Genomic DNA, 23,267 nt, shown 5'->3' on the forward strand with positions numbered 1-23,267 from the left:
TGTGGTAACAGTGCTATTTTGAAAGTAGGATTGTTTTTAAACATGCATGTTTTGTTTTTCCTATCTTTATCACTGACTTGAGTTCGTAATTTAAACACCTATTTTTTTTTAACCACTACAGTTTGCCCTTTTTGAAGTAGCCTACTGCCATTTGAAAGAAGCATTGTTGTAGATGCATTTTGTAAATGAGTACTTTCAAATTTGAGCTTCATTTGAAAAGTGAGGCTCAATCCCCTCTTAGCTCCTGTAAGTCTCACTGAAGGTCAAATGGATCCTGAGGACAAATGCCTCTTTGTTTGTGTTGTCAATGTCTCTTTCTCTCACATTGTGTATTAGTGTCATTTTTATTTCTGTGTTTCTGTGTGTGTGCTGCCTCCAAATTCTCCTTGTAGCTGTTTATATGATTTGGATGCTTGTTCCTCCCCCCTCCCTGTTCATTCCCTCACTGCCGACCTTTACCCCATATGGGAGAAGCAGCTGCCAGACAGGCTGTTTACTGGTCACTGGCTGGGAAATATAGCCTGACAGGTCCTGCCAGCATGGTGCACTGCATAACTGTATCAATGTATTGAAAAGGTTCATCTCAAATGACTGCACATTTGACTGTGCACGTTTTAAAATGTATTAATGTTTGCTCAAAATACAATTTGAGTTTACTTCATTGACATTTTGTGCTCAGCATTCTGCAGAGGCATTTTACTCTTCTTTCTTGTGGTATAAACTTTGTACTTGGGTCTGGGCCTATACAGAGGACAGGCCTCCCCCCTCCCTCCCCCCCCTGCTTTTGAAGTTGCGCTGAACCACAGATCCTAGCTTGAGTTACCCAGCATGCCCTGTCCTGAGATGGGTTCTGACCTCTGAGCACAGGTCAGGAGAAATGTCTCCAGACTAGAATAGGATTAGTAATTAGTAAGCAAAAACACTATGTAGCCTAAAGATTTCTTCATTCACTTAGCTTTAGACTGAGGTATGTAGACAAGCATGAAGCTGACTCAGGCTCACATAACTTTGCAGGAAACTCTTTGTACATCAGAAAAAGTTTGATTAAAATGCACCTTTTTCATTCAGTAATTAATCATTTAAACAAAATTATTTATTAACTCCTATTTGTAATATACCATGTTAAAGCCATGAATGCAAATCCCATGATGTGCCTGTTTTTCCATGTTGGGTCACATATATGATGTGAAAATTAATGTCATCTGTTATCTGATTGAATCATAAAATGTCAACTTTGTCCTTGTTGCAGTCTCAACAGGATGTCTGTGAATGCTCCCACTTGCAGTTTTGGGGTTAAGCCTATGGATATTGTTGCTGCTGTGGAGGATTAATACCAAGACCATAGCAATGCCCGAGAAAGGAGATGATTCTCCCCGCAGCTGCGGTCTCCCTGCAGCCCAGGAGGAGACTCCTGCTACACACACCGCTCGTCTGGACGAACATTCCACGGCAACAGTTGCTGCTACCTCAACACACAATGAGGATAACAGTCCTCAGGCCAACAGTGCCTCAGCCGCGGGTCTAGAAGTGAAAACAGTGGACACCGAACCTTTGCAGGCCTCGTCTGAGGCGAAGGCAAAGCAGCCATCAGCACCAGCCGCCTCCCAGACACCTTCCAGACGCACCGTGCCAAAGCTCAGTTCGGGGCCCGAGGCGAGGGAACGCCTCAAGTTCATTCTGGGAGCATCGGAGGATAATTCTTCAGATGAGGAGCCTCTGGTCACCAAACCCCCCTCTCGTCCGTCTCAGCCACCGGCCTCCACCATCACCTGCTCCCCTCTGCAGGCGACCTCAGCAGCAGCACAGCCCACGTCCTCAGGCATGAAGTAAGGTCTTGCCAAGCTTCTCTTATTTAAGTGAACTTTATGTCTAGGGTCAGGGTCAGACATGTCGCCTCATGTGAATATAGACATAAAAGCCCAGTGTAGAGGTTGCAACTCTGGCATGTGAGGAAAGCATGGAAGCATGCGGCCATCAAATATTGGCGTGAGTGAGATGGGGTTGGTTTTCAGTGTTGTGGCTCAAAAATCTATTGTCGGGGGCGGGTCAAACCTGCGGCCATGTTACCATACTGTTCCTAGTACGTACCCTGTCTCCGCACGCTGCGTGTGATCACCTGACTACGCCGTGCTGCCCTGTGTTGTTTGTCGCATGCCAAACTCCCCTGCTCTATTATTGGAACAAGTGCCTGTGACTTTGAAAACTGGTGTGAGTTCAGGACACAACACGGTTAAAAGATTGGCTGGCAAACACACTTTCAACGGCTTTTTTCTTTAAATTTTTTATAGTTTGCATAGTTAAGACAGAGTTATTTTTGTACCCAGCAATGATATGCGATATGATGGATGTTCAGAGTAGTTGTTGGCTGCGCACAGCTACTGTACGTGTTCAGCTTGACAAAAGTTTAGTTGGCCCGTCTCATCCAAATGCATAAAGGGTCACTCGGTGTTTATGCACGGGGCAGGACATGTAGGAATCACCATGAAGGGGAGACAGGTAAGAGATTTTCCTCTGCTACTACAGCTTAGCTTTAGATGCATCTCCCTGTGGTTCAAGGGAACAGTTTTGATAACCCAACCATATCATGGAGGAATCTCACGCAGCAGTAGCCAACGCACACCTCAGGACAAATGTTTAATGGAAATTAAATGTGTTTTCTGATATGCTTCTCTAGTCACACCTGAAGGCTTCGGTCTCATTGTGGCCAAAAACTTTGGCTTCAGTTTTTGTCTGGATAATAGTTGTTCTCTTGGTAGATGGAGTAGAACAAGAACTTGGGTCGTGGTGTTGGCTAGCTTGTGTGTATTTGCTGTGGATCTGATAGCCTATGTGATAGAGCCTACGTGTGTTCAGTCTCCTTCCTCAGGGATCTGTCTGAAGGATATTTTGCTGCACATGTGGGAGGGGAGAAAGGTGGGAGTGCCTGAGAGGAAGGGCTTTGTGGAGGTCTCTTTTGGTCTTGGTTTTGGTCTTAGATTTCAAAATGTATTCACACTTTAAGCTTGCACGATAATGGAGGGGAATGGCGGTCAAAGTCTCAACTGGTTTCAGTGTCTCAAAAGGTTAGTCCCATGATAAGATGTTGGTTTCCCTTCTTTGTAATTTGAAACTCTGACCACAATGTTTGTTTTGTGCACAGTTGTCACATATGCTTTATGTCAGAGTAATAGAAATTACGTAGGTCTAAATGTGCATAATTAGTTTGCAATGAGTTTGAATAGATTTACAATTTTTGCAGAAGTAGTAAAACCTTCTGCATAGTTACAGTGTGGCTATAGTTATGTAACTGTGCAGAGCTTGTAGAGGCACGTGTAAGTTTGAGGAAATTAAAAAAAAAACACTTCAACAATTTGCTTTCCCTAGAGGAGGGAAGTGTAAGACAGACCAGCAAGAACTTTGCAGTGTTAAAGAAATAGCAGTTAACCTGCATGTTTTGCCACTAATTACACTCCTTAAAGTCCCCAAGTTATGCCCTGTTCTCAGTTATGCCCTCATATGCCAGAAGAGGAACTAATCAAAAGTGCATGACAACAAGCTGAAACAAGTTATCAAAAAAAGAAATGGTTCCACAATTGAGTGCAATCTCCAGTCACTGAACAAACTGCACTATAAGAGAGTTGCGTCTAAAGTTCATATCATCCCAGACGATATTGCTCTCCAACTTCACAATATAGCCTACTGATGCAACACAGGAGTTCTTTCATAGCTTAACACGTCCCAGAAATTCACCAAAGGTTCAAGAGGTTTGTGGTGCAAGTGCGATAAGACTTTGGAATGAACTAGGCATGAGCCAGCAGATAATTTTCATGGTACAAATATCTTGGCAAATGTTGTTATTATGTATCCACTTTTGTTCTCTCTATGTGAGCAGTGTCCTGAATGTGCCTTGTTGTGGTTCAGTGATGAAGGATTTTCCTACAATAAAATACTATATATGTCAGTATAGTTTGGTTCGACTGCTTTTGCATTTAATAACTTAAATACTCCTTTTTATCCTGCAAGAATCTGTAGTAATAGTTAACCAGATGAGATGAGCTTTGTAAACTAAAAATGGAGCTTGCAACTTTTCAACCTCTTGAGCCATTTTAGATGTGATTGGATGATTACATTATGACTTGTGGAAGCCATTGTAAAATATGAATTTTTCACTATTTAGTAAACAGGATTACGTCATGAATATAATGATCTATTGAAATATGTTTTGCACCCAATATTTTAGGATCTGTTTTCATGATAAATACAAATGCTGTTGGACAATTTATCTGATAAAGCTGTCTGAATAAAGCTGACAGACTGGACTTTGATTTTGATTTTGTCATTTCACAACCAAAGTAATAAGAGTGTGCATGCAAATCTTCAAGCACTGGTTTCTGTCCACATACAGTGCTTTTTAAGCTCACTTAAATACCCAGGCTGCATATAGTAGGTTGCCTAGCTATTGGAGCATTTGGATTTCTATTTTTTTCTATCTTTTGGAGCTTCTGGAAACAGCCCACTAGGCATGTCACCTTATAGGACTGAGGTAAACAGTCAGTATGAATGTTTTTTTTTTTGCTGACACCATATTTACCTTTTATTGGCTCTCCTGTGGTGAACATCCTATAAGAGTGGAAACCAAGAGTGATAGCCATGACCCAATCTCTGTAGGTAAGAGAGTCTGGTAACGTCGATCAGATTCCACTGTTTGGTGAGTGGTTCTATGAAGAGCAGTGGTTAGGTGTAATTTTGAAGATAAGGCCAGACATAAACGGGCTGGTCCGTTTAGGCTTACCCGTTGTAGCGAAAGACTGAACTTTGACTTTTTGATTTTCAGTGCTGTTGTTACCTTGTTGCAGTTATGTAGTCTGTTCACAGTCCCTGATTCCCACAGGTCTGTGGCTGTTTGCTAGAGGCACTGTAGTCTCTGTTGCTGTTTACTTGTGCTTGGACATGACATTGTGTTGGATGATATGCAACCTGCAGTTTCTTGAATATTTGTTTTGATTTAATATAGGTTACAGCAGACATACTGAATGGATTATACCCAGTGCATAGACAGGCAAGTCAATTAACCGTTAGTTTTCTACTCCAGGCCTAGCATGTCTGGTCCTCACTTGGTGAAAAAAGGACGAGAACACAGAAAAATGGATCTTCAGAGAGACTTCACGGTGGCCTCGCCTGCTGAGTTTGTCACCCGCTTTGGTGGCAACCGTGTCATTGATAAAGTAAGAATAATCTTTTCTGCATTTCTGAAACTCTTATCTCTATAATTTCTTTTGGAGTGGTTAATGGCATTGCAGCAGTAGAATGCACTCTTATCTTCCCAGCTCTGTCTCTCTCAGACTCGTCCAGCTGCCTCTTCTTCTGTTGCAGGTGCTAATAGCTAACAATGGTATAGCTGCAGTCAAATGTATGCGTTCTATCCGTCGCTGGTCCTACGAAATGTTCCGGAATGAGAGGACCATCCGTTTCGTCGTCATGGTAACCCCTGAAGACTTGAAAGCTAATGCAGGTCATTATGAACTTGATACTTTTATTACCCAGTGGTTATCTAGGTAAGGGTGAGAGGGAAACACTTTAAACTGTGTGTGTTAACTGTGAGTCAGCTGTGTGAATTCATGTTTTACCAGGCTGCTATAGAAAGCAGCGATTTCCTGAAAACATGCACTGAACAACAAGTGTTATGTGCTGCTCTTTTTCCCCTATAGAGTACATCAAAATGGCAGACCATTATGTACCTGTACCCGGTGGGTCCAACAATAACAACTATGCCAATGTAGAGCTGATAGTGGACATTGCCAAAAGAATCCCAGTACAGGTACACCTCACCATTTATTTACATTCACAACAGTGTTGTCGGAGAGAAAGAAGTTTTAGTCTGAATGATCTCTGAGTTATATCTGTTTTCCTTTACCTTCTCCAACTGTCAATAAACTGTCTGTGTTTATCACTATCAACAGGCTGTGTGGGCCGGTTGGGGCCATGCTTCAGAAAATCCCAAATTGCCTGAGCTGTTGAACAAGGCAGGAATATCATTCTTAGGTACAATCCAGTCTGAAACCACAGTATAGTCATATTATTTTGGTTTGGTTCGTTTGTACCTGCGTCACATGATTTGGTGGGATGACGATGGCTGTTCATGTCTCAGGGCCATCCAGTAAGGCCATGTGGGCTCTCGGAGATAAGGTGGCTTCGTCCATTGTGGCCCAGAGTGCCGACATTCCCACCCTGCCATGGAGCGGATCAGGTGATGCACGATCCCCCTCATTATCTCAGTTGTGCTATATAATCTAGCACTGATTGCACTGTCAGCGCTTGGAATTAGTTAGACTCCCTGACATATATTTTAAAGTTCCTATCTGTGCATCTGTGCAAAACAAAGTCTAATTTTTGTCAATATTTGGCAGCGCTTTCATGTTGTAACCTTGCATGTCTCGGTGCTCCAGGTCTGAGGGTGGACTGGGGAGAGGAGGACCAAAGACTGGGCAATGTAATCAGTGTTCCTCCAGAAGTCTACATACATGGCTGTGTTCGTGACGTAGACGACGGGCTGGCAGTAAGCATTACTAGCAAAGTCTTCATAACAATATCGATACATTTGGTATTCTCTTTTTTTTTAATTAGTCCCCGGACATAAGTATCTTTGGGTAAGTTGTATTTTATGTGCTTTCTTTCTGAAGGGAGCTGACAGAATCGGTTATCCAGTTGTTATCAAGGCCTCTGAGGGTGGAGGTGGAAAGGGTATCCGGAAGGTAGAAAGTTCTGAGGACTTTCCCAACTTCTTCAGACAGGTTTGTTTGATTACATTTTACAAGCTAATGCTCTGTCTAAATTCTATGTATTTTTGCAAACACTACATATACTGGAAGTTAGTGTAATTCTTAGAGTTTGCTTGTATTTTGAGTGCAGGTTCAGGCTGAGGTACCTGGCTCGCCCATCTTCATCATGCAGCTGGCCCAGCAGGCGAGGCACCTTGAGGTCCAGATACTGGCTGACCAGTATGGTAACGCTATCTCTCTGTTTGGACGAGACTGCTCCATCCAGAGAAGGCACCAGAAGATCATAGAGGAGGCCCCTGCCACTATAGCCGCTCCCTCAACGTTTGAGCAAATGGAACGGGTGAGTTATTTTTACTGTACATAATTATTTTGCTAACCTCAATTAACTCATCGGCTGTGTTTTGACATCATGTTCACATTTTCCAAATGTCCCCTCTCTGTGATCTAGTATGCTGTGCGGCTGGCTAAGATGGTGGGGTATGTGAGTGCAGGAACTGTAGAGTACCTCTTCTCTGAGGATGGCAGCTTCCATTTTCTGGAGCTGAACCCCCGGCTGCAGGTGGAACACCCCTGCACAGAGATGATTGGAGACGTCAACCTGCCTGCTGCCCAGCTTCAGGTAAACCTTTATCACTGGACACTCAAAACAGTAATTACACCACAGGAATGAAATCTCATCATGAGAGCAGCTGAGACTATATGTAGAGATCCAATTCATTTTAACTCAATGTTTTCATCTGTGATAGATTGCGATGGGGATCCCCCTCCATAGAATTAAGGACATCCGCTTGTTTTATGGAGAAACTCCATGGGGCGACAGCACTATTAACTTTGAGGCCCCAGACTGCATGCCTTGTCCAAGAGGGCACGTCATAGCTGTTCGGATCACCAGTGAAAACCCTGATGAGGTGCGACTCGTTGATCTCGTCAACATTCATCACAGACATACCACTCTATTTCTTATATATTTTTAATGTGGACGACTGACTTGTCCTTGTTGTCTCTCACAGGGGTTCAAGCCCAGTTCGGGCACTGTGCAGGAGCTGAACTTTCGCAGCAGTAAAAACGTCTGGGGTTACTTCAGTGTTGGGGCCACTGGTGGTCTGCATGAGTTTGCAGACTCCCAGTTTGGACACTGTTTCTCCTGGGGCGAGAACCGTGAGGAAGCCATTTCGTAAGTCTCTTTATTGTTCTGATGTCATCATCATATCTAGATCTTTTGCAATTAAAGTGGTTGTTGGGTGTCCTGTCTACTCTGTGGTAACAGCCACTAATGCAATACCTGTGTGTGGTAATTGCCCATAATGCAATAAAACTAAACAAACACAATGCAATATCCAGCCAATAATATAATAAAATCTAGAGACAATAATGCAAGAGTATTTTTGCCACTAATGTAATAACTTTCTTACATTTTTGGCAAAAACGCTATTCAAATGCTATGATAATTGATTTTTTTTACACGGATAACAAATATAGGCTGAATAATTTAATATCAACATATAACATAAAAACACATTGATATCTTGTATGGTTTATGTGTTTGATGGGTGTTGTATCTACCATGTGCTTCAGGAACATGGTGGTGGCTATGAAGGAGCTGTCCATCAGAGGCGACTTCAGGACCACAGTTGAATACCTCATTAAGTTACTAGAGACAGAAAGCTTTAGAAACAATGACATTGACACCGGCTGGCTGGATCATCTCATTGCAGAGAAAGTGCAGGTAGGGGTCTGAGGAGACAAAGCTTCATTACACAGCTGGATAATGATTGGACACAGGATCACTGAAGTTGTTGTTTTTTAGTTTCTTTGCTGTATTTGATCATTTGAGCCGCATTTTCTTTCTGTAGGCTGAAAGACCAGATACCATGCTGGGCATTGTCTGTGGAGCGTTACATGTTGCTGACGCCAGCTTCAGAAAGAGCATGTCCGACTTCCTACATTCACTAGAAAGGTCAGTAGTACAACACCTCTTCTTACTGATGTAGCTGCAGTTGTTATTCTGTGTTCATGTAATGGACTTTATTTCAATAAACACTATTTATACATTTATACATCATTTATTTAAACATCTATAGAGGCCAGGTACTCCCTGCGGCCAGTCTCCTCAACTCTGTCAATGTGGACCTTATATATGAAGGAGTCAAATTCTGCCTCAAGGTATCTGACTCTTTCTCTTCACTCATTTGCTGTTCGACTTAACATCTTACCTTTTTTTCTAATCAATAACCGTCTTGATTTTTTCTGCAGGTTGCTCGCCAGTCCCCAACAACTTATGTCATCATTATGAATGGCTCAGACATTGAGATCGATGTCCACAGGCTGAGTGATGGCGGCCTTCTGCTTTCGTATGACGGCAGCAGCCACACCACCTACATGAAGGAGGAAGTGGACAGGCAAGACAAGCTGCACAATCATGGCTAAAATTTATTCATTTTCCATACCAATCAACCGATCAAGCCTTATTCTACCCACTTGGTGAAAGAGTGGCAAATATAATTTGTTTTATGTTAGTGAATCATAGTAACTTGATATATCAAGTGAAAATTGAATGTTTTTTGTTTTTAAGAAATGTAAATTGTCACTTTTTTCAAACTTTCAGCTGCCCAGCAATCTAGTTAGCCAGTAGTCACTACCTAGCCAACAGCTACCAGCTAACTAGGCCACATGCATACATGTTTTTAGACAATAGTCAATTTTAGCTTGAAAAATTCAAATGTCATTTCTGAATTAATTCATGCAACTAATCCATTCTTTAAATCGGTTCAATATGAGCGTGACAAATTCAAATTCATGCAATTCAAATACAATCTCTGCTGGCACTAATCTCTCTCCAGATATAGTAGGCAATTTATTTGCTTTATTTATTTCTGTTTTTCTTTCGTTTTTGACACCACAGCTACCGCATCACCGTTGGCAACAAGACGTGTGTGTTTGATAAGGAGAAGGATCCCACAGTGCTGAGGTCGCCCTCTGCTGGTAAACTGCTGCAGTACATGATTGAGGATGGAGGCCATATTTCTGCAGGATACTCCTATGCAGAGATTGAGGTGAATGTTGACAGACTTTGGTGAAATGTGTGAAACTGTAATCACTTCTTGAGGCATGCTGAACATTGATGTGTTTTTGTTGACCTGCTGTTTATGTTATGGATTCAGGTGATGAAGATGGTGATGACCCTAACAGTGCAGGAGTCTGGTTGTATCCACTTTGTAAAGAGACCTGGGGCGGTCCTGGAGCCTGGCTGCGTGGTCGCACGCATGGACCTGGATGACCCCAGCAGTATCCATCTGGTAAGTTAATCCGAGTTTATCACAAGCTACTGTGCATACATGGATCACTTTATCGTGGCTTGAAATGTATATATTTATATATATAAAGTCCCTAGCCATTCTCATGTGTTTTGGCCTGGGCTAGTAACATATCAGAATGGCCTTGTTTGATCAGTTTTCCCTGTATAAAAAATGACATTGCAAAGTGTTTACTGTGGGCTGGCAGAGTCCAGTAGCTGCTCTGGTTGGAAAGCAAATTAATTTTATGCCTCACTTTATCCATTGCAGAAAATAACGAATACTGTTCTCTTTCCCATTTTGTTCTCCTGTCCTAGGTGGAGCTTAACACGGCCTCTCTGCCACCCCAGCAGCCACTGCCCATCATAGGAGAGAAGCTTCACCAGGTCTTCCACAGTGTGCTAGAAAACTTGGTAAAAGTCATGGATGGGTACTGCCTTTCAGAGCCCTACTTCAGCAGCAAGGTACATCACAGGCCTTCCTCCACTGCAGATTCTTGAATTGGCACTCTTTGTCAATTATATGAGCATGTTTGGGTTTGTATGTTCGTCTCTGCAGGTGAAACAGTGGGTGGCTATCCTGATGAAGACGCTGAGGGACCCCTCCCTGCCGCTGTTGGAGCTCCAGGAGATCATGACCAGTGTGGCAAGTCGCATTCCCCCCGGTGTGGAGAAGGCCATCCGTAAAGTCATGGCCCAGTATGCGAGCAACATCACCTCTGTCCTCTGCCAGTTCCCTAGCCAGAGGGTGAGTGCTGCACAGTGATGGTTGGAATTGGCTGCAATGCTCTGGGGGAGGGGCCTGGTTTGATATCAGTGTACCTAAATGTCAATAACCACTCTTGCCAGCATAGAAACCACTGGAAACACTGAATACATATTGCATTATGTGATGGCCAGGAGGACTGAATTACATTAATTCATGAAGTTTCTTTATGCTCTGGATTCATCACACCTGATTTTGGTGTATCTGTGCGCATGCCAGGAGTTTAGTGTCTTCCTCTGCTTGTTTTTTTTCCCCCAGGGCTTAACAATGCACTATACATAATGATATTTTTCTCCTCCTTCATTTCAGATTGCCAATGTTCTAGACAGCCATGCAGCCACTCTACAGAGGAAGGCTGACCGAGAGGTGTTCTTCATGAACACTCAGAGTATTGTGCAGCTAGTGCAGAGGTTAGTATTTTTTTGTTTTTTGCAGCACCAGATTGTCCAGCAGTATTGCATTGATTAACAGATGATTGAATGTGTCCCAGGTACCGCAGTGGAATCCGTGGCTATATGAAGTCTGTGGTTCTGGATCTGCTGAAGCGCTACCTGCAAATAGAGATGCAGTTTCAGCAAGGTGACAATACTATTTCAACTCCAATTGAAAAATCTCTTGATGAGGCATTTCCCAGACCTTGTGGTTTGTTGGGCAATAGTTTATCTAATTTTGCTCATGTTCTCCCAAACAGCTCACTATGACAAGTGTGTTATCAATCTGAGGGAGCAGTACAAGCCCGACATGGCTCCTGTGCTGGACTATATCTTCTCTCACGCCCAAGTCTCCAAGAAGAACATCCTAGTCACCATGCTCATAGTAAGGCTTCCACTGACCTCCACACTGACATGTTTACATAAACATTTACATGAGGTCTCTGTGATAAACATCTTGATGCACAGTGGGGTGTCTTTGACTTTGTGTAGGACCAGCTTTGTGGGAGGGATCCCACCCTAGCAGACGAGCTGATGGCCATCCTGAATGAGCTCACACAGCTCAGCAAGATGGAGAACTCAAAGGTAGCCTTGAGAGCCAGACAGGTAAGACTTTCGACTGCTGCATCTCAGTTAGCCAAATGCTGTCCATTTGAACATCCTTTTTATCAAACTTATGCTGCTTTTTGAGCAGTCAGATTTGTTCCTGCTTGATAGTCTCAATATAATGTTTGAATGTTTCATAGGTCTTGATAGCCTCCCATTTACCGTCCTACGAACTGAGGCACAACCAGGTGGAGTCCATCTTCCTGTCAGCCATTGACATGTATGGCCACCAATTTTGCCCAGAGAACCTGAAGGTAAGCCTTGTTTGCAGAGGTTTCATATTAAGAATCATTTTATACAGCTTGATGATCAAATGAATAATATTTGTTTTAATTTCCTATAGAAACTCATCCTCTCTGAGACTTCCATTTTTGATGTCTTGCCTAATTTCTTCTATCACGCCAATCAAGTTGTGTGCATGGCCGCCTTGGAGGTAAGGAGAGTGAAGATAAAACTGAGAAGTGAATTTGTGTCTATCTGTTTATCTACTAATAACTACTTGTTCCGTCTTCCCTTTCAGGTGTATGTGCGCAGAGGCTACATTGCCTATGAGCTAAATAGCCTCCAGCATCACCAGTTGCAGGATGGGACATGTGCTGTAGACTTCCAATTTATGTTACCATCCTCCCACCCTAACAGGTATCAAGTTGCCCTCACTGAACGGCACTGGAAAGATTCTTTGGCCACAGATGAATGTGTCGCCAATTTGTTCTCAAACACCATTTGACTCCCCACACATCTCTTTGAATTTATTATTATTACTACTTCCATTTACTTCCATTTTATTTCCCCATTTCTTTCTCTCTTCACCAGAGTCATTTATTCCCCATAATCAGACTCATAATCCTGCTCATCAGGGACTGTGATGTCCGCTCTCTGTTGAAACCTTTAACGGCTGTTTTTGGAAAAGTGTGCTTCACCTGATCCAGTAGCGTTCCATTAAACCAATCATCATACAGATTTTACATGGAAAAATACTTCACTCTCTGTCTGTTACGCAGAAATCCAGGCCTTAAAACAATAAAAAGAATACTCTTAAATCTCCCTCGGCCCTCATCTGACTAGTTTATGACATTACCCTGATAAATCATAACCCAGATAGCTTCAGTATAGTAGCACAGGTACAGAGCAGTCAATAATCGTGGCTGTAACTGCTTATGGCTAACTTTGAATGCAGAATGGAGATTAATGTGAATGTGCAGAGCATCTTATAAAGTGCTTTAATCTAATCATAATGCCTAGAGGTAGAGGTTAAGGTTGATCATCCACTGCTAATATTCACCTGTGAATCATCTTATTTCAGAGGGAGCAGCCCTACTCTGAACAGGTAGAGTAAAGCTCCTCCCAGCCAGCCAGACGACTGATCGTCTGTATGTCTCACAGCGATGCATGCTGAATGCACTGTGTTGCTTTTTCCTCCCTTTCTGTGAAACCAGAAACGTTTGCTTAAGGACTCCTCTAACAAGTCCTTCCTAATTCACTTTTTATTGAGCTTTTCTATGTAATTTTTTTTTTGCCTTTCTCAACTTTTAAAGCAATAAGGAGCTTTTGAGAGGCACATATCTTATTAATACCATGTTCCTCTTAAAAACCTTAAAGCCTGACATTTTGTTGATTGCTGCCATCCGGGGAGCCTGTATTCTCCAGCATCAGATTTTGATCCGTGATTTGCAACTATCAATCAAACGCACAGTAACAATTGCTCATGATCTCTGTAACAACCATTCATAATCCTATTCAATGGAATACATATACGTATCTCTACAGTCATAATTGGATGCGAGGTTGACAATACTTGTTTGCTTTGTTGTTAAATAAGTAAAAACGGGCATCATGATGTAGCTTTTATTGCTCCCTGTACACATATTTGTACTGATGGCTGTTCAGTGTTTTTTGCTAAAGCAAACCTCTCTACAGCGATCAGTTACTGATCCTGTCCAGCTCTGACTGACCTGTCTGTGTGTGTTCTTCCTGACAGGGTTGCTGTCCCAGTGAGCGGCTCCGGCCAGTTTGAAATGCGGCGGCAGAGCAGTGAGCTCTTCCTGGAGGGGGCTTTGTCACCACCTTGCCAACGCATGGGTGCCATGGTGGCCTTCCAGTGTTTTGAGGACTTCAAAAGGTAAGTCACAGTTTAGTTCATGTTAGTTTTGGTATTTTTCCCCCCAGCGATATTTAACAACAACATGTAGAGAGTGAGAATTACAGTCATTGAATGCTGACTTTGTGTTCATGCTTGTTTCGCAGGAACTTTGATGAGGTTATCTCCAGCTTTGCAGATCCACTCCTAGAGAGCCCGCTGTTCTCGGAGGCCCGCTCCAGTCTGTATGAGGAGGAGAACTGCAAGGTGACGGCTGTGGGTGTTTAAGGGTCACTGGCCTGTCCATAAGAAAGCCGTTTCTATTCCTGTGTTCTCTGTGATCACCATGTCTCTTCTCTCCTCTACAGAACATGAGGGAAAACCCAATCCACATCATTAATGTGTCCATAAAATCAGCAGACACAGAAGATGATGATGCTTTGGTCACAGCCTTCACTGCCTATGCCCAGTCCAAGGTCAGCCTCCTAACTGATCTAATTTTAGACTTGATATAGTCTTATGGATGTGCGGAATTGTTCATAACAGTGTATTTCAGCTTTCTGATTTTTTAAATGAAAATGGTATGTTTCCTTTACAGAAAGCACTCCTCTTTGAGTATGGCATCAGGCGGATCACGTTTTTGATTGCACAGAAGGTAATGCTTAGAGATAGTCTTTGCTGACTGAGCAAGTACACTGTTTTTATCAGGCCCACTATTGTTTTTCATTCATTTTCCGCCAAATTCACATAAACTGTATAGAAATACATAATACTATGAAGTACTGGATTATATGTTTCTTCATGCAACCTTTTATTTGATACCACTTTTTTGACTTCATGTGACTAGTACTCCTTTGATTTAAAGGCTACACATTCTGTTGAATTACCTCCTAAAATAAATTTGAAAACACATAATATCAATGTGGTACTGGGTATCGTGCTGAAAAACAATAACTGAATCATTAATAAACAGTGTATTGTATAAATTGAGTGTGCGATATTCTATTTCCATAGACCTCCTTTGCATTTACAACTCATCCAATTTTCATGATAGAGACTATTTAAAGTTCAAATTTCAAAATTGTTCCTGCTGTTATCAACCGCTGGGCAGTTAGGCTAAAGAACTTATAATATTCATGGCACAGTTATAGATACTCTGCTCCTAACATAACCATATTGACCAAATCCTAGTGAAATCCTTGTATTACCAGCAAGCTGGAAGTAACACAAAATGTAGTGACTTTTTTTTAGATCCTGATACTATTACTGCCTTACCATAGATACACTAATTCTGTTCGATCAAGCTGTCAATAGATTTTTAAACTTTTGCTAGCTACCTACTTGTTATTGTTTGTTGTTTACTCAACACTTTTACTATTTCATTTCAACAGAGAGAATTTCCGAAGTTCTTCACTTTCAGAGCTAGAGACGGGGTAAGATTTTTTCTCAGATATTGAAGAAGATAATGATAGTTGATTGCATTGATAGTCTCATTGCAGTTAGGTAATGAGCTTGATGAATGATGCTACTGTCTACTAGAGAGGAGATGATGACCCTCTGGCTCTATACCTCTCCTCAGTTCCAGGAGGACCGTATTTACCGTAACCTGGAGCCGGCTTTGGCCTTTCAGCTGGAGCTCAACCGCATGAGGAACTTTGACCTGACAGCTGTTCCCTGTGCCAACCACAAGATGCACCTGTATCTGGGTGCTGCTCGTGTCCAGGAGGGTGCTGAAGTTACCGACTACCGCTTCTTCATCCGAGCTATCATCCGCCACTCAGATCTCATCACAAAGGTGAGAGCCACAGCTTACTACTTGTTAAAATAATCTAGGTATCATTTTTACTTGTTTTGTTTTTTAGATGGATTGTTTTTGTTAAGTGCAAGGCTTATTCATGGCTTGATAGAAGTACACCTGATTAACCTCTCTTTATACACAACCAGGAAGCTTCCTTTGAGTACCTGAAAAATGAGGGAGAGCGTCTTCTGCTGGAGGCCATGGATGAGCTGGAGGTGGCTTTCAGTAACACCAATGTCCGGACAGACTGCAACCACATCTTCCTCAACTTCGTCCCCACTGTCATCATGGACCCTTCCAAAGTCAGTGTCCTACCACATAATGTCTGCTGCCATGGCATTGTGTTTGTTGGAGTCACATACAGTTATTAGAATGTACATCAAATTGATTACTTTTTCATCAAAATATTGTGGTGTTTCTCTATGATGTTTGTACATAGACATTTTGTCAATTTTGCACCTCAGCAGTCTTTGGGGGCAATTTATTTCCCCCTTAAAGATTTCACTATGTTTTATATAGTTCATTAGATATTTACATATTTGGTTCTAATGCTTTGTTACGGATTTGAATTTCTATTCACTATACTATGCACTATACCATACTATATAAACCACCTTATTAACTTGGAGATTATATGTTTCAAGAGTATCCCTCCATTAAGGCTTTCCACCATGCTTATTTTTCAATACTGTTTTAGAAATGATTGCATACATTTTTTGAAATATATCACCTTAATTTAAATGTGAAGTGTCTCTTTAACACCCTTGTCCTCTCCTTGGGGCCGTCAGATAGAGGAGTCTGTCCGCTCCATGGTGATGCGTTATGGCAGCCGTCTGTGGAAGCTGCGGGTGCTGCAGGCTGAGCTGAAGATCAACATCCGTCTGACAACCACAGGGAATGCCATTCCTATCCGTCTTTTCCTCACTAATGAGTCTGGCTATTATTTGGACATCAGCCTGTATAAGGAGGTCACCGACCCAATTTCTGGACAGGTGTGGACAGTGGACAGTGGTACTTCAAGCATTTTGTGAAATAGTGGACCAATATATTTAAAATGTTGCAGGGTATTTATTCTATAGCTTTATTTTGTTGCTGCACTTTTAAGTATGTAAACAGAGAGTAAGATTTCCATATATTTTTCATGGAAACGTGAATTACTAAACTGACCTCATCATCTTTCCCTGTTCAGATCATGTTCCAGTCGTACGGGGACAAGCAGGGTCTCCTGCATGGCATGCTGATCAACACTCCGTACGTGACCAAAGACCTGCTGCAGGCCAAGCGTTTCCAGGCCCAGACTCTGGGAACTACATATGTCTACGACTTCCCTGAGATGTTCAGACAGGTACTGCTGAGTCACTGAACTGTTTACTTTGTTTGATGCTCCTGAGGCATCTGACCAACATTTAAATTCTTCCTGCAGGCACTGTTCAAGCTGTGGGGTCCGGGGGACAAATGTCCTAAAGATGTGCTGATGTGCACCGAGCTGGTTCTGGACCCGCAAGGTCGACTGACGCAGATGAACCGCCTGCCTGGAGACAATGATGTAGGATGTTAATAGAAGACTCACAGTAAATAATATCACACTGTCAATTCATGCTCTCTCACTGTGATGATACTGACACCACCAAGTGCTGTAACGTCTTTTATAACTACTCTTCACCAGGTGGGAATGGTCGCCTTCAAGATGAAGATGAAGACTCCAGAGTACCCAGAGGGTCGGGACATCATCGTCATCTGTAACGACATCACCCACATGATCGGCTCGTTCGGGCCTCAAGAGGACGAGCTGTTCCTCAGGGCGTCTGAGCTGGCTCGGACCGAGGGCATCCCCCGCATTTACATTGCAGCCAACAGTGGAGCACGCATCGGCCTGGCTGAAGAGATCAGACACATGTTCCAGGTGGCCTGGATCGACCCCACTGACCCCTACAAGGTGACCTCAGGGGGTTTTCTCCTCCAATCCGTATTATGCGCTGGTGTTAGTTTAGAAAAAGAGATGACCAAAAGAAGCCATATGTGAGGTAATTGCTCGTTTCAAATTGATTCTGATGAGTTATTTCCATCTCTATCTGTAGGGTTTCAAGTACCTTTACCTGACACCACAGGACTACACCTGTATCAGCTCCACCAATGCTGTGCACTGTCACCATGTAGAGGAGGGTGGAGAGTCCAGGTACAAGAAATCAATTGATTATTCTAACTCATAGAAATGTTCTTGACAACCTTGTGTATTTGTTCCTGTGGGAAAATAAAGATTTGTTCTTTGTCTGTCTTTGTCACTGTGCCTATCCATTCCAGGTACATCATCACGGACATCATCGGAAAGGATGAAGGTCTTGGGGTCGAGAACTTGCGTGGTTCTGGCACCATTGCTGGAGAATCCTCTCAGGCCTATGGGGAGATTATTACCATCAGTATGGTAAGGCATCATCAACCCTTGCCTCCCTCAGCAGTAAGAAACCATTGCTCCATAGTTTCTCTGGGCCTCTGTTATATCTGAGTCACTTTATGCTCTTGCAGGTGACATGCCGCGCCATTGGAATTGGAGCCTATCTGGTCCGTCTGGGGCAGCGAGTTATCCAGGTGGAGAACTCTCACATCATCCTGACTGGAGCCGGTGCTCTCAACAAGGTTTGCGGGTTTAACGCACCTCACTGTTAAGACTTCAGTATTTCAGATAAAATATTTAGTGCATTTCATGGTCAATTCGAAAAATCCACTGGACAATGACCTTGATGATTAAAGTCCCTGTGTCTGTGCAGGTTCTGGGGAGGGAGGTCTACACATCCAACAACCAGCTGGGAGGAATCCAGATCATGCACAATAATGGAGTCACACACACCACTGTGCCAGATGACTTTGAGGGTGTCTTCACCATCCTCCAGTGGCTCTCCTATATGCCAAAGGTTCAGTTGAATGTGTGGCATCTAATTCTATGCACAGTAACTGTACCACCCCTGGAGATCTCTAGCTTAAGCTGTACTTCTCTCATTACAGAACAAGCAGTCCCCTGTGCCTGTGATGGCAACTAAGGATCCAGTAGACAGAGAGATAGAATTCACCCCCACAAAAGCTCCATATGACCCGCGCTGGATGCTGGCTGGGAGGCCGCACCCCAGTGAGTGGCTTGGCATGACTATTCTATTTCAGCTGACCAACCAGGTTTATTTCCTTGTACTGAATGTTCTGGATTTGTGTCATTAGCTGTGAAAGGGGCCTGGCAGAGTGGATTCTTTGACCATGGCTCGTTCATGGAGGTCATGGAGTCTTGGGCTCAGACAGTGGTAGTGGGCAGAGCCCGGTAAGTCCATTTACACACTTGCAGAATATTACATATCTATGTTTATTGATTAATAAATTCCATCATTTTTTAATTGCTTCATAACAAGCTGCTAGCTAATTTATGGGTGAATACAGATTAGGAGGAATTCCCCTTGGTGTTATTGCCGTGGAAACGCGCACTGTGGAGCTCACTGTCCCAGCAGATCCAGCCAACTTGAACTCAGAAGCTAAAGTGAGTGAATTTCACCTCACTGCAAGTTTGTTTGAGGTCACAGTTTATAAAATTGATTTGCAAGTGTCAGGCAAACGGGCTGTGGACTCTAATAAGAAAAGTAATACACCCCTGACTCTTTTTGTGTGTTTGTCTCAGCTCCTGCAGCAGGCCGGCCAGGTGTGGTTCCCAGACTCGGCCTTCAAAACAGCCCAGGCTATTTGTGACTTCAACCGCGAACGTCTGCCACTCATGGTGTTTGCCAACTGGAGGGGCTTCTCTGGGGGAATGAAAGGTATAGGATGAATGCTACTGAAAAAGATGCAGGGAAACTGCATGTTTGCATTACTTGCAAGCCTGTCTAATGTATTTAAATAATTTTTCTCTCTCCCAGATATGTATGACCAAATACTGAAGTTTGGGGCCTTTATTGTGGATGGGCTCCGTGAGTTCCGCCAGCCAGTGCTGGTGTACATCCCGCCCTATGCTGAACTGAGAGGCGGGTCCTGGGTGGTGATTGACCCCACCATCAACCCCCTGTGTATGGAGCTCTATGCTGACAGGGAGAGCAGGTACGTTAAGCAGTCAGGATCTTTAATACTTAGTCAAAGAAAATCCCAAGTTAGAGAGGTGTGTGAATAACCAGCCTCTCTCTTTCTGTCTCTCTCCCTGTTCCTGTTGTGCTCTCTCTGTCCAGAGGGGGTGTGCTGGAGGCAGAGGGTACCGTGGAGATCAAATTCAGGAGGAAGGACCTGTTGAAGACCATGAGAAGGCTAGATTCAGTTTATGCTAGTCTGGCTGAGCAGCTAGGTAAAGCCTCTTTCCCTGTTGAGCTCTCACTACCATCCTTGTTTATTGTATACATCAGTATCATTGTAATACTGTTGGAATCTTCATAACCTTATTGGAGAGTCTTAGAATAACTCATACCTCTTCTGTTTTGGCCAGGTACCCCAGAGCTGCCTGACAAACGGCGCAAGGAGCTGGAGACCAAGCTGAGAGCTAGAGAGGAGTTCCTGTTGCCCATCTACCACCAGGTGGCAGTGCAGTTTGTAGATCTGCATGACACTCCTGGCAGGATGCAGGAGAAGGGGGTCATCACTGTGAGTATACTCCACATGAACTCTCTACTTATGACTGGCATTATGTATGTCTCTTTACATGCAGGTGTCCAAAAGAAAATGAACAAAGTTGTATTGGGAGGAGATGTATGCGGTCATGTACATGTTGTACTGTGCCCTCTAATACTCTGTTTGACAGGATATTTTGGAGTGGAAGAACGTGCGGAGCTTCTTCTACTGGCGTCTGCGTCGCCTCCTGTTGGAGCAGGTGGTGAAGTGTGAGATTCTGAAGGCCAACAAGGACCTCGGTGATGGACACATGCAGTCCATGCTGCGGCGCTGGTTCGTGGAAACAGAGGGAACTGTCAAGGTGTGTGAGTAGAGAGACTGAAATAATCAGCTAGAGGCACCGTTTGCATCGATGCCTGTAAAGCAGGGCCACCCAAAGTAGGGTTCACAGGCCAAATTTGGCCAATATTTATTTTGGCATTCCAAAATAAATAGTTGGTATATTTTGCTACAATTAAATTATACTTTTTTTTTTAAACCCTTGATTATGACAACACCATGACGACATAATACCTAAAATGCTAATGCCTACTTCTTGCATGTCTAAATAATCAATGTCCAGTTGCAGTTTTTGGCCCGTGGACCGCCACTCATGTTACGTTTAGGCGCTTCAATGTCAAAATCTTTGGAGATCAGGGGTTTAAAGGCTCTTATGTCTGTTTTTCCAGGCCTACCTTTGGGACAACAATCAAGCTGTAGTTGAATGGCTTGAAAAGCATTTATCCAAGGAGGATGGCACTCAATCAGCCATTCGCGAGAACATCAAGTACCTGAAAAGAGATTACACTTTGAAACATATCCGCAGGTACACACACACACACACACACACACACACACACAAATCAACTGCTGACAGTCTGTATTTTCATCTGAATAAACTGTACATATTTTGATAATTACAATTTTATGGGTTCACACTAACAAGAGCCGATTTCACGGAACTGTCTCAATATGTTCACCACTGACAATATATTTTTATCATGGCATGTTAATAGGCGAGCTAATGTTATTATTTTCCGTTTGTGTCCCAGCCTGGTGCAGGCCAACCCTGAAGTAGCCATGGACTGCATCATCCACATGAGCCAGAACATCACTCCATCTCAGAGGGCCAAGATCTCCCATCTGCTTGCAACTATGGACAGCACCAGCACCAGTTAAGCTTTGGTGCGAAATGATTTTATACTATGTAAGGCGATGTAATGTTCTGTTGTTGTATAGTAGGTAACCGTTCACATTTGTAGCTGTAGAGGCACATGGGTGCAAACTATAATTGTAAACGGGTGAAAAAAATAGAGCTAAAGCCAAAAAACCTTGTCTAATGCTCAGGATTATAGTCAGGGGTTTTCTTTGTGACAATGCACACACAAAAAATGACTGTACACTGTACACTCCACCACATGCGGTGCTCTGTCTGTTGTTCACTTTGCTCCATTGGGTAGTCTCTCTCCATGGACATCATAATATGTGTTAATCATGACAGACATGACAAGAGAGTCTATCTATAACACTAGAGAGTCATACAGTCATTTCAACTGCTTGGTCTAACCGGTCCAGCAACCTGTTTTTCTTGTCCACACTGTATCATTGTAATGCACATTTCACTTGGCTGCATTGTCCTAAAGACACTCAAAGTGTGGTGTTATATTTGCCTTATCAGTGCTCTATCCAAACTATTAATGCTGGAGTTATATGATGACAAATGTCATGAAGGGGAAGACTTCATGTTCAGGTGCTGGTTGTCATGTTTAGTTAAAGGTATGTCACAGAGAATTTGTGTTCACCTTTGAATGTAGCCTACATAAAGACAAACATGAACAACTGATCAATTCTTTGATCATTCTGCAAATTAAACGAAAAGAAAATGAACTCATATCTCTATATTTCTGAGTTGGTAAAATAGTTAAACTATTAGTTTAAATTTTCTGTTTTCATTTCTGCATTAAAGAAAAAAAAAAGATTTATCAGTATTGTGTTGTTGAAGTGCAATTTAAAAATCAGGTGAAGATTTTTCTATTTACCAGTATTTGTCAAGAGTGCTGTTATTTTTTCATTTCACAGTTGACAATGGACTCAGTAGTCCATCTTTTTCAGTGTCACTTAATTTAAGTCTGTTTATTATTGTTTATGTTTATTTCTGTCTTTTAATGTGTGTTTATCCGATGTTATAAATGCTAGGAGACACTTTCATGCCATGTATTTGAACATTTCTTTCATTTTTGTTGATAGTATTTCTAATATAGCAGTTATTATTAAAACTCAGGTTTTACAATAGGTAAACATTGATCAAGGCTATTTGTGAAAGCTGAGAATGTAACCAAGTGATCCTTCAAGTGATGGATTGTTTTGCCTTACGTATGATCAAAATACCAGAAATGTGTTGCCATGACATTAATTTTGAATGTATGTAAAACCTCTCCTGTGTACTGTACAATACTGTTGTTACTATTGTTAATAAATGTGATTCATTTATTTTTGGCAAAAGAAACATATCTTTTATTTACCCATTTGGATTTTTATTATGGTCATGTTATTGAACATAATATACATCTGACATTCAGACATGTTAATCACTGTGTAGAAGTGTGATGTGTAGAATCTGGATTAAACAGCTCACTCAAAGTAAGATATTGGCACACATTGGCAATTTGGAATGAGTGGGTAAATGCAGTTCAAAGAAAGCTTTTCTGTGGCGATAGCAATTTGAAACATTCAAATATATACAGCAAAAGATTGATAGAATCATCAGCTTCTCCAGCTGCCTTTTATAAATATAAATAAAACATCACAGTAATTCTGCCTAGCACAATACAACAGACAAGAGACAGGGAGCTACAGTATGGTATGGTAGGGTTTACAAACGCAGTGTGAACAGTAGAAACGTTGGCGGATGCTAACTTGACGGTAATCCTCCAC

The 23,267-nt window shown here is 42.5% G+C and overlaps 1 protein-coding gene across 2 annotated transcripts; it reads left to right on the forward strand.

The window, feature by feature from the left end:
* Window positions 1-1,731: 1,731 nt before the first annotated feature.
* On the forward strand, window positions 1,732-22,823 carry acacb (acetyl-CoA carboxylase beta). Of its 2 annotated transcripts, none has more exons than XM_078285367.1 (53): window positions 1,732-1,826; window positions 5,072-5,204; window positions 5,353-5,491; window positions 5,688-5,797; window positions 5,940-6,021; window positions 6,128-6,226; window positions 6,426-6,535; window positions 6,660-6,770; window positions 6,889-7,098; window positions 7,207-7,377; window positions 7,505-7,666; window positions 7,769-7,932; window positions 8,334-8,484; window positions 8,612-8,715; window positions 8,840-8,921; window positions 9,012-9,157; window positions 9,661-9,811; window positions 9,920-10,054; window positions 10,369-10,515; window positions 10,610-10,798; window positions 11,126-11,226; window positions 11,307-11,395; window positions 11,508-11,632; window positions 11,740-11,853; window positions 11,994-12,107; window positions 12,197-12,286; window positions 12,374-12,561; window positions 13,157-13,180; window positions 13,832-13,972; window positions 14,098-14,197; window positions 14,299-14,406; window positions 14,529-14,585; window positions 15,322-15,363; window positions 15,510-15,725; window positions 15,875-16,030; window positions 16,517-16,720; window positions 16,918-17,073; window positions 17,152-17,274; window positions 17,395-17,664; window positions 17,807-17,904; window positions 18,030-18,150; window positions 18,252-18,362; window positions 18,494-18,637; window positions 18,729-18,849; window positions 18,936-19,032; window positions 19,149-19,245; window positions 19,384-19,519; window positions 19,619-19,796; window positions 19,922-20,034; window positions 20,173-20,327; window positions 20,485-20,655; window positions 21,023-21,159; window positions 21,386-22,823. In XM_078285367.1, exons 1-53 carry the CDS (start codon window positions 1,822-1,824, stop codon window positions 21,510-21,512), a joined length of 6,825 nt encoding a protein of 2,274 aa, XP_078141493.1. In that variant the 5' UTR covers window positions 1,732-1,821; the 3' UTR covers window positions 21,513-22,823. The 2 variants fall into 2 exon arrangements, with proteins under 2 accessions (XP_078141493.1, XP_071755756.2); XM_071899655.2 differs by having other exon boundaries at window positions 12,374-12,492.
* Window positions 22,824-23,267: the final 444 nt, after the last annotated feature.

This window comes from Centroberyx gerrardi, chromosome 8 (genome assembly GCF_048128805.1).
Source record: "Centroberyx gerrardi isolate f3 chromosome 8, fCenGer3.hap1.cur.20231027, whole genome shotgun sequence".
Classification (NCBI taxonomy): Eukaryota; Metazoa; Chordata; class Actinopteri; order Beryciformes; family Berycidae; genus Centroberyx; species Centroberyx gerrardi.